Below are 11,941 nucleotides of genomic sequence, written 5' to 3'. Positions count from 1 at the left end.
TTTTTTGATGATGATGCCAGTGCTGCCAAAAACATCAACGAAAGATTTTGAGGCGGGCTTCATGCCAAGATCGTTATAGACGGTATGAAGATCTAAATATCAACAATGACTTTTCATTAGGGTTTGTCTGACTTCTTGCTAAGATCACACGCTAACCCCCAGCTACCCAGATTGATGTCAAAGCGACCCAGATCGAGCAAAACTGCAGTTACTCTAAAGTGGGTAAAGGTACCTTTACTCAAATCTGGGTTATCGGTATTGACTGCAAAATCTGGGTAAAGGCTACCCTGATTTAGACGTTTCTCATCAGGGTATTTTCTACCCATATTTACATAAATGAGTAAGCATGCACAATGCAAATCCCCCTTGATATTATTGTTCGCCCGCGCCCGGGAAAAAATCTGAATAAAATAAAATAAAAAAATAAAATAAAACACGTCATAATCAATTTATTTATGTGTCTCTAGTATTCTAGCACAAATATAATGGAATTTATCGCAAAACGCTGGCACAACGGCTCAACAACGGCTCCATCGACGATGGGCATGGGGATGGATATGGCAGCCTCCATATCTTTATATTAATCTTTGTGCCGATTTTCACACCAAGCCGGGTCAGATCTTAAATGTAAGAGAATGTAATTAGCGCTCAAATCAATAGTTTGGCTGGTGAAAAGACATACCTGTGACCATTGCAGAATGTGTGTATTTGTTCAGCCAGCATCGGATGGGGCTACAACTCCCGCGACTACTCCTAACCTTGCCAATTTTGTTCCAACCAGGTAAGCGACACAGAATGCCTGAAAAAGTTTAGGATAGGTATAGAGCACGATTTCATGGACAACATGAATTACTTACCAGTCAGCAGTCTGCTGTTTTCTCCATCCAAAGTTCCTTCGCAGCCGCTTATTTTTCGGATCAAACGCCTCCCCGGGCAATATGAAAAAAATGTTAAGTCTCATTTACCCAGATTTTGACGTCTACTCACAACAAGAAAAAATGGGTATCGAGATTTCCGCGAAGACTCGTTTACCCACAATCAGGGTAAACCTTACTCATCTGGTGTGAGATCGGTTACCCGGATTTTGACAGTTGCTAATAACATAAAAATCCGGGTAGAATCGACCCAATCGATGGGTAGTTTCAGGTTAGCGTGCAGTTTTATTAATTCTAGATTGAGTTTAAATAAGGGCGAAACTAACATGAGAGAGTTCTCTTCATCGACTCTCTCTTCTGCAAATTAAAGTGACAATATGCAAATTCAATCGAACGTTTTTACACTTAAACGCTAGATTGCATCGCAACCTAGCGATTTATGACCAAAAAGTTCAACCATATATCTGCATCTTGTGACTTTAATTTGAAGAAGAGAGAGTCGATGAAGAGAACTCTCTCATGTTACTTTCGCCCTTATTTAAACTCAATCTAGAATTGCGCTTGAAATGAGTGCCATACTTAAAATTCTCTCATTCAAGTCAGTCTTATTAGAATTTTCTTGAAACTGCGTACCGTTGTACAGGAATCACACTCGTATCACATGTCTCCTCTCTCCTCTTCTTGGCGTAACGTCCTCACTGGGACAAAGCCTGCTTCTCAGCTTAGTGTTCTATGAGCACTTCCACAGTTATTAACTGAGAGCTTCCTCTGCCAATGACCATTTTGCATGTGTATATCGTGTGGCAGGCACGAAGATACTCTATGCCCAAGGAAGTCAAGGAAATTTCCTTTACGAAAAGATCCTGGACCGACCGGGAATCGAACCCGTCACCCTCAGCATGGTCATGCTGAATACCCGTGCGTTTACCGCCTCGGTTATATGGGTCCTCATCATCATCACATGTCTGTCCGGGGTATTAGCGGCGTCATGGTCACAATTTTTTCCGCAGTCAAGTTCGCAGATTGTGAACAATCCTCGGTACTCATTTTACGTAATTTATGTTTAGTCCCTTGTCAGAGCTGTCAGATCAGTGTAACACGCTAAATAAAATTTACACAAAAGGCAATTTACACGGAAAAAAATACACGGTTATGAATATTTATTGGGTACCGGCCTGGTCACCGAAAATTTGATCGTTTTCTATGGTACATCGAGGTCTTGAAATCAGTCTATGCCCAAGCAACCAAAAGTTCGGATAAAATAGCATGTTTGGGCTTAATCAGCTATTCGAAGGTATATGAATAGCATTCTATTCAGCTCACTTTTTAAGTAATTAACCGAACTTCAGTTCACAAAAAGTACACTTGTGTCGCTGAAAGGAACGCTATTCAGCTTAAAAATAAACTTCGAAAAAATGAAAAAAAAAAATGTTTAGTCCTCAAAAGTAATTTATTATTAAGAACCATTAGTTCATGTGGAATCCAAATTGACTAATACCTTGAAATAATGTTTGATGTTTTTTACTTACTGAGATTTGAACTCGGGATCTCCTCGTTGGAAGTCGGTGCCTAACCACTACTCCATGTATGTGTTGTTATGCACTGTGGGATTTTACTCAATGTGCTGATATCATATAGTAGAGCTCAATCAGGTTCGCGTGTGAACTTTCCCTGAACTTGGAATAGTTTTTGAAGTCGAAAGTTCGAAAGAAGTTCACGTGGAACTTCTTGTGAACTTACGCAGTTTGACATTTTCAGTTTGTTGTGGTTCGCAGTGCAAAGCAATAAATTAAGGCCAGTGTATCGACTTCAAGAAAAAAAATATAAGTTTTCAGCTTGGTTTTCAGTGAATACGATTGCGTCGATTACCGGTGCGCTGCAGTGACAAGTGAGACGGGTGTGAAAACATCCAGCAAAGCTGGAAAATTTTTGTGCGCAGCCGAAAAACCCCCGGCGGCATCCTGGGGGGAACAGTTTTCCGCTGCGGGAGCAGCCTTTGATCCACACAATACGGATCTTTTGCGTTGATTACAAGTAAGTACGTTCAAATATTATAGTGGAACAAAGTGTACTTGTGGAATTAACACAAGCTGTGGCTGCTGGGCTCGATTTCCGAGTGATTAAATTGAATGAGAACTTCTCCCCGGCCCCGCTGTCGCCGAAGTTCAAGTGAAGTTCACTTTTGGTACGATTAATATTTATCCGAACTTTCAGTAGTAAGTTCAAAACAAGTTCGAAACAAGTTCGGAACGGATGATTTCAAGTTGTTGGAATATGTTCAAATGAACTATATTTGAATTTTATAGGCACGCAAAAGTTCAACATGAGTTCGGTTAATATTTGATTGAACTCTGTTTTAAAGTTCAACATAAGTTCTTTTTGAACCTTTTTTCGACTTTAATGTCGTTTTGAAGAGAAGTCAAAAGCTTGTACATGTACTTCCAAGTTCATAAACAATACAAGAGTAACTTTTTGGAGAATTAAGTTCAACGAAACCTGGAATTGAACCGAACTTGAACTTCTGAGTTCGTTCTTCAAGTGGAATCCGAACTTTTGGTTGCTTGGGTGGTATTAGTGCGATTTGATTAGCAAAACAAGTAATTATCCATCAGATAGTAGTGTTTTGTGCTTTATTGTTCCTGAAAAGTTAATCTGTCGGCCGTGTAAATTCGTATTTTCACAAAATTGAAAAATGTTCAGAGCTGCTTCGCGAATCAATCACGAGTGCGACAAGCTTCGTTAGCTCGCGAGTGAAGGAAGTGCGAATATATTCTGGCTTCTGTTGTTCACGAGTAGGATAGCTTTGCGTTTGTGTCTACTCAGCTGCATTCCTCACTGTTTTCCATCACTGCTTAAGATCAGTAGTTTATTACAGTAGACGTTCGATAAGTGCAACATGTTTACGTTTCAGTTACCGAATGAAATTCACTAACTGCAACGACTGACAGCCGTCAAACAGTTGTCAAAATGCTGTTGGACGCAGCCAGAATGCACTCAAGAACATCGCAATGCAGCTGTAATGCATCCAAAAAACATCGCAACTCTGTTGACGTTTGGTTTTTGACAGATAGCGGTGCGATAACTGCAAAATTCTAGATTGAGTTTAAATAAGGGCGAAAGTAACATGAGAGAGTTCTTTTCATCGACTCTCTCTTCTTCAAATTAAAGTGACAAGATGCAAGTATTGTTGAACTTTTTGGTCATAAATCGCTAGGTTGTGATGCAATCTAGCGTCTAAGTGTAAAAAAGTTCGATTGAATTGGCATCTTGTCACTTTAATTTTCAGAAAAGAGAGTCGATGAAAAGAACTCTCTCATGTTAGTTTCGCCCTTATTTAAACTCAATCTAGAATTGTTGCACTTAGCGGACTTGCAGTTAAAAAGCATTGCAGTTAAACCGTTTGCACCGAGCGAACGTCTACTGTAATTGGGTTGTTTAGGGGCACTCCAGAAAAAATCCCTCTAATTACCAAAGGAATTTTGACAACTGATTAGTATGGGAAAAAATGTTACACAATTTTCAATTCTTTCCAGCTGCAGACCGCTCAAGAAATTTTAACAGCGAAATCATTTCTTGACCGTTCCTTGGCCTATCTTTTTCCACAGTACTTATCAGGTGCGTACTATGTACCCCTAAATGTTCAATCGTCCAAAATATTTGTTCACACGTCAAACACCAAAGAAAGTAGCAAGTAAACAAACCGATTATTCCATGCACCACCCAAAAAGTGTAACCGACGCTTAAAATTGCTAGCAGCGAAACAAACCAATGTACACACTAAGATTAGCTCGGTATTTTCACCATCTTTTTACTGAGTTCTCAACAGCAGATTTAACTCGGCACACTCGGTTATCTGTTTAGCTGAATACTCTGTAAATGAGTTAACGAGTTCAGCAAATCAACTGTCAAAAATTACAGATGAACGGTAAATACCGTTACTGGTGAACGGTAAATAAGATTACCGAGTGTACCGAGTTAAATCTGCTGTTGAAAACTCGGTAAAAAGATGGAAAAAATACTGAACTCAGTGAAAAAAGGACTGAGCTGGAAGATCCGAATTTAAGTGTGTATGCTGAAACTGGTGGGAACATACACACTTAAATTCGGATCTTCCAGCTCAGTACTTTTTTCACTGAGTTCAGTATTTTTCCATCTTTTTACTGAGTTTTCAACAGCAGATTTAACTCGGTACACTCGGTAATCTTATTTACCGTTCACCAGTAACGGTATTTACCGTTCATCTGTAATTTTTGACAGTTGATTTGCTGAAATCGCTAACTCATTTACAGAGTATTCAGCTAAACAGATAACCGAGTGTGCCGAGTTAAATCTGCTGTTGAGAACTTAAAAAGATGGTGAAAATACCGAGCTAATCTTAGTGTGTACAATGGAAAATAGCAACCACTAAGGCAAAATATCACTAATATCAGTTAATTTTGAAGATGAAAAATTGAATTTTTGATGTAAACAAACGATTTTCTCCTCATCTTACCTAGCGCCTCTACAATTGGGGGTCATTCGAATTCTTCTATAGTGATAACAGGGGGAGCGACACTTTGCCAAGCCAAAAAAAGAGTAAAAAAAGCCGAAAAAAAGACCAAAAAAGCACATGCAAAGTAAATTTGAATCTATAATTCTGGAGCAACATTTGAAAAGGGCATACAAGCATTGGTAAACAATGACTTCACACGTCGCTCCTGAGCCCCCCTCAGCTTATTCACAAAAACTAAGACCGTTATCAGGTAGAGCAAACATCGATCTTTCGGATAACGGTGTTCATTTGCGTGGGCGGGCTGCTGTTATGCCCTACGGAGCGTTTTAGAAAAAAGACACAAGACCTCTTGGGCCCTTTTCAAATGTTGCTCCAGAATTTCTGTTGCGCATCATTACATATAAGCTATTTAATTATTGCTGACTGCACCCCAAATTGGACTGACACAATAGTGTGCACACATCTTCAAAGTGTGATTACAGCGCAGGGATACGTCGGATCGAATTGAGGTCTTCGGTGCACTTATTCCTTGTAAATGGAGGAATAAGTGCACCGAAGACGTCGAGACGATCCGAGGCAAATGTGCACTTTTATCACACTTTTTAGGCGTACCATAAAAAGTGTGATAGTCCAATTTGAGATGTAGTCTGCAATAAACATTTTGCACTAATCCAAATTGAGTTGCGACATTTCTAAGTAGGTTAAAAATCAACACCGCCGGTCACTTCGGATTTCAACCAAAAGAATGTTTTAGGTGGAATTTTGTTTGTAAACACCTATCAGGTTGACAACATTTGCCATAAATAGACAGGTAATTATGCCCAAATGAAAAATCATTGTCAAAAATGGCGTTCAATTTGAATACAGTCCCGATTCGTTCGTTGGCGGCTCATTAGATGGATTGTCTCGATAGTTGAATGTTCACTGGTTGGGGCAAAACCCAACTAAAAAGCACTGTCAATGTCAAAATCGATGTCAAAAAGAGTTTGACGTCTGACCGCCGTCGCATCGCAGCTCCTATATGGGAACGTCCATAAATTACGTCACGCTTTTAGGGGGGAGGGGGGTTCAGCAAAGTGTGACGACCCATACAATAAATTCAGAGTTCTCATACAAAAAGTGTGACATAGGGGGGAGGGGGGGTTGAAAATGGGCAATTTTTGCGTGACGTAATTTATGGACGTTCCCTATACAGAACGTTTGTGCAAGTATGTGAGTGTTTCGTGACATATTTCTCGTCACTTGCGTGTGTCTACAGCATTTTGATCAGTTGTCAGTTTCCCCAACGAACGAACACGATTCGCTAATCGGGGCGCAGTCGTGACCCAACGAGCGAATCCTCACTGTAGATCGAATACAGGAATCACAACAAACATACGACCTATTCAAATCGAACGCCTGAAATTCAAAATAAACATGGGCCCTTTTTCGTTCCATCCTAAAATCGACTTTTTTCGATCGGGCAAGTCGACATGATACACGTCATTCTCCGGTGCAGCTGTCAAAACGCTGAAACTGCATTCTGTGTGCGTGTAACTTTGTTGGTCAGTTTTTTTGGTACTGAGCGGTGGCTGTGAAATATTCGGAAAATTGTTGCGGCTTTTCGGATTTGCTGGAAAAATAGTGTGGTTTTCGCACCGAAAAACGAAATGAGTCGCTATTTAGTGTCCCTGGCAGTGTTTGCTGCGGTGATTTTGTGCGCCCAGTCCGCCATCGACGTGGAGATTGAAAACAAAAATGTTGACCGCACCATCGATCTTACATCGCAGTTGGTGAAAATCAGCTACAAAATTACCCTGGAGCATAAGACGAAGAAACCCATCACCAGCTATCTGTTCATGGTTCCGACGGAGGAACGGGAACGGCTGGCCTTCATTTCCGCCAAAGATTCCTCGAAGAAGGATCTCAAGCTGACGGAAACGACCTCGCCCAAGGGAGTGACGTTTTCGATGACTTTGCCGGCCGGATCGACTAGTCCGGTTGTTTACATCGAGACCGTATTCTCCAAGTCGCTGGCACCGTACCCGACCGCGATCAGCCAAACCGAACGTCAGCTGGTGCAGTACTTCGGAAACGTATACTTCTATTCTCCGTTCAAGACGGTCACGCAGAAGACAACGGTTCATCTGAGCTCGCGCAACGTCGAGAGCTACACCCAGTTCAAGCCGGCCGTTCACTCCGATACTACTATCACCTACGGGCCGTACGATAATGTTGCCGGTAAGTTTGGACAGAAGGGAGTGTTGGGCTGCTTCTGACTTGAAACACTTGGGATCCGTTTCGCGAATGACGAGAGAAGTTACGTTATCCCGGATAGCCTGTTAGACATAGGCTTAAGCGTAAATAGGGGGGTCTAGGGGAGGGCTCAAAGATAAATTTGATGTTCTTCTGGAACTTTCTGGAAGAGGAATAATATTTATCCCTTTGGAATCGGATTGTTTTGTAATTGTAATTGAATTTATTAATCATACGTAAACCATCTTGTACATTTATCGGGTCAAGGAAACTTTTGAGGGAAAAAGAATACTGATGGGATAACTAATAGATATTTTGCCTGCGCGTTTCTCATGCTCGGTTTCATCGCCGGGGTCATATTAACCACTCTGGCTCCAAATCGTCAAATGTGGCTATTTACAACACACAATTATTTCGAGCACACTAGAACACGTCATGTTTAATTTATTAAATTTGTAATTTCTTAATCGTATTCAAGCCTGTCAGTTTTGGAACTTTGTATCAGGTTGAGCAACTACACAATTGTGTATTTGTCTATAAGGGAAAATAATCAAACTTACAAATTGGTTTACTTTTTTTTATGTCTTTATTTATGAGATTTTCAGCCCGAGGCTGGTTCATCTCAGTTTCAAAGCGAGAGAAAAGAAAACTAGGGAGACCTGAGGGGTATTTCCTAGTCTGGAATGTACATTTCAAGTTCTGGGCTGTCAATTTGTCTACTTGTCTTTGTTGTTCAAAAAGTTTCCATCTCGTATCCGTGGGAATAGCCTTGGTTGGTTGCCTTCAAGTGGGGGTTGGTAACGTAGAGATACAATCATAGTCAGTGGGTGGTGCTTGGTTCGGTTGTCCGTTTTTGGGGGTTGGTAGAGTTGAAGTCCAATCGTTGTCCGTTGTCATGCCTATGTCGTTGTTGGGCTTGGAAGTGGGATTCTGAAGCCTCGGGAGATATTACCCCAGAGGGCTATTGTCAGGTTCGACAGAATCGAATTTTAGTCAGGTAGTGAGGTTTAGATTAGTACAAACAGGCCAGCCTCTTTTAGGAACGTGATCAGTTTTGCTTCACTTGTCTCGTGATATTGGTTTACTTCTATTTAACAGCGAATGACCAAAACATCAACATTCAAACTGACAATTTTAGTTAAACTTTAATTTTTATTTGTTATAACATTTCACTAGTGCATTGTCCTATGAAATTGCAATTTGAACATAGCATTATTTGTCACTTTCTACTCAAAGAGTAAGAAAGTAGGTAGAATGTGTAAAGTCAATTAGGTACAGTTAACAGGTGGTGCAGATAAACATCTGACGTCACTGTTTGAGTTGCATAAGATCAGCGGTAGAGCAATAGAGACAACTAGTGACACGCAATGTTTATCTCCGCCACTTGTAACTGTACCTCATTGGTGTAAAGTAGGTAATGATATGATAGATTTGATAGTATAGAGGACTAGCTAAGGTGCGAACAAGTGCAGATAAAGCTGCCATTTAAAAGGTAGAAATTAGGCATGAATGTCATACATCAGTGCTGAAAATGACATTTCATCATATCTAAATTCATCCACCTACAGCTCATTTTAGAAGCTAAACCTGAGAATATGGTATATGAAAAACTAGTGCGGCTAGACCAGTTCTACAAGAAAGTCACGGAAACCGCTCTTTTTCGAATATACAAGGTGAATGTCACGGATTACCTTCGAAAAATGCGAATTGGGGTTTTAAATTTTGTAAAATGTATTGATTTTTTTTATTTTATACGAAAGAACACCTTTTTCTGAGCCACTATGTTTTTTTCAGATTTTTAGAACTTTAGAACACATAAAATCAATTTCAAATAGATTGAAATCACCTTTTGACAGCTGGACAACTGCTTGACAGCTGCGCCCAGTACAAAATGCAACTAGGGGTAATTCGACAAATTGCTCCTATACAAACTTCAAATCGATTTTTAAATAGCTTCTCGGGCACCGAAAACCATAAAAAAAATTGGATTTCGGCTCAGTTTGGAATGCAGATTCAGAATATGCAATTATCTCAACACCGTTTAAGAAGCCAATTGATTATTCATGGTGTACATTAGTGCGTAAATCTGTTGCCTAACGTATTCGAAGTACCTAGAACGGATTGGTTGATCGGTCCACGCCACTGCGCCATGACAGACAAAAGATTCAGGCAGCCGATCGCCTATGGATTGTATTGTTTGTTCCACCTAATTCTATCGATCGGAGGATGTTGTACATCCAAATTGCTTGGTTACCCCTTTCCCGCCCATGGTGTCTGTAGAGCACCATAACTTTCAGCCCTTGTATCTCTGAAACTAATGAAGTTTTTTGAATGTTTTTAATTGTAAATCATGATTTCACATGTTGTTCTCTATCGAAAGGCATTACACTAAGTATGCGCATACAAATTCAATGTTTTTGTCAAAAAAAGTTTTCACGAAAAGCTATTTTTTCGACAAAAAAATAATGACAAACTTTGACGTCTTAATTAATGACATAGTTATCCTCATGGGTTGAAATGAAAATAGTTCCCAAGCAGATTTACCACTTATTTGTGTAGTCTTACGTTGAAAATAACTGAAATGTGTATTTAAACCTTTAATTTGATACAATATGAATGGTGCATATATGCACCACTGGGCACATGGCGCGCAAAAAATAAGCAATAATTATTGTCCAATGTAATCATTGTTTGCATCCCATTCTAGAATTATGGTATCTTAAAATTTCGAAGTTTTTGAGAACAACTTGTCTCGAATTGTAATGAATTTGTATAAAAGTGGTTCCGAAAGTGATTTTCTTGGATTGTCAAATGAAGCATCCTGTGCTTTGACCATTTTTAACGAGAAAAACATGAAATAAAGTTCTTCAAATGCCTGATGGTGCTCCAGAGCACCATCTCATATTTGAGTTGTAATAGCCTCTAACGATAATTTTGGCATATAAAATAAGATTTTGTTCTACCATTGTGAGCAAAGTCATAAAAACTATTTTTAAACACTAAAAGAAGTCACGGGCGGGATAGGGTTAAGAAGAACTAACTAGAAAACTTCCAAGGGGTTCAGTAACAGACAGATTGTATCATTTAAATCCTAATACATGTTATCCATTTCCAGCTTTCTCCACGGAGCCGATGACTATTCACTTCGAGAACTACACCCCGTTCCTGACCGTGACCAAGCTGGAGCGTGTCATCGAGGTCTCCCATTGGGGCAACATTGCCGTGGAGGAAACCATCGACATCGTCCACTCGGGAGCAGCTCTGAAGGGCTCGTTCTCTCGCTACGACTACCAGAAAGATTCCCGTTCGAACCAGGCATGCGTCAAATCGTACAAAACGTTGCTTCCGGCTGCAGCCACCGGAGTTTACTACCGGGACACCAACGGTAACATTTCCACTTCGGCCATGCGGGTACTGAAGGATTCGGTTGAGCTGGATCTGCGTCCCCGGTTCCCACTGTTCGGAGGCTGGAAGACCCACTACACTCTGGGCTACAACGTCCCCAGCTTCGAGTACCTGTTCCAGAACGGAGACAACTATCTGCTGAAGATGCGAGTATTGGATCACGTTTTCGATGATATGGTTGTCGATGAGGTCACCACCAAGATTATCCTCCCGGAGGGATCTACCAACATCAAACTCATCGCTCCGTACACGGTTACTCGCCATCCAGATTCGCTGCACTACACCTACCTGGACACCTTCGGCCGACCGGTGATCTCGTTCAGTAAGAAAAACGTCGTCGAAAATCACATCACCGATTTCAATCTGAAGTACAACTTCAGTCGGGTGATGATGCTGCAGGAGCCACTGCTGGTGGTTGGCTTCCTCTATGTCCTGTTTGTGCTGGTCATCATCTGGATGCGACTGGACTTTTCCATCATCAAGGAAAAGGAACACCTGCACAAGGACTAAACAGTAAGTAGTTCTAGTAATGTGCTATTCCATGAAACGAATATTCTATCGAGTAGATTTACTAGCAAGTCGATTTTTAAATGAAATATTCGTACCATTTCCTAATTTTATGGTTTAATACATAAATAAATCTCACATTGGTACCAAAATGCTGCTGTTAGAAGAGCACGGCTGAAATTGGCTCGTTTTTCTAGGAAGGAAAGTAGTTACACCGCGTGTTGAACAATACCGTAAGTCAGTAGGAAAAATGCATTTAGGTGACACCCACTAACAGCAGCTCAGATAAGCACAACTACTTTCCAGCGAATTAAATATTGAATAGTCTGATACTTTCGTCCTTATTTCTTATTTGCTTAAAAAAATACGAAGAAATTGGAACGAGTAACATCATTGCTACCTAATAAAGTGTGTGAGTCGGAAACTA

General features: G+C 40.5%; 1 protein-coding gene and 1 long non-coding RNA gene across 2 annotated transcripts; one reads left to right on the top strand and one right to left on the bottom strand.

Moving 5' to 3' along the window:
- Positions 1-443: 443 nt before the first annotated feature.
- On the bottom strand, positions 444-1,149 carry LOC115257190 (uncharacterized). Its single transcript, XR_003893016.2, has 3 exons — positions 858-1,149; positions 683-799; positions 444-620 (listed from the first exon to the last, which is right to left on the bottom strand). It is a non-coding gene; the product is annotated as an uncharacterized LOC115257190 (long non-coding RNA).
- A 5,727-nt stretch (positions 1,150-6,876) lies between these two features.
- On the top strand, positions 6,877-11,941 carry LOC109420082 (dolichyl-diphosphooligosaccharide--protein glycosyltransferase subunit 1). Its single transcript, XM_019694390.3, has 2 exons — positions 6,877-7,587; positions 10,718-11,941. Exons 1-2 carry the CDS (start codon positions 7,017-7,019, stop codon positions 11,515-11,517), a joined length of 1,371 nt encoding a protein of 456 aa, XP_019549935.3. The 5' UTR covers positions 6,877-7,016; the 3' UTR covers positions 11,518-11,941.

This window comes from Aedes albopictus, chromosome 2, assembly GCF_035046485.1.
Source record: "Aedes albopictus strain Foshan chromosome 2, AalbF5, whole genome shotgun sequence".
NCBI lineage: Eukaryota > Metazoa > Arthropoda > Insecta > Diptera > Culicidae > Aedes > Aedes albopictus.
Note: the sequence above shows the minus strand (reverse complement) of the source record. Positions and strands in the feature narration are given on the sequence as shown.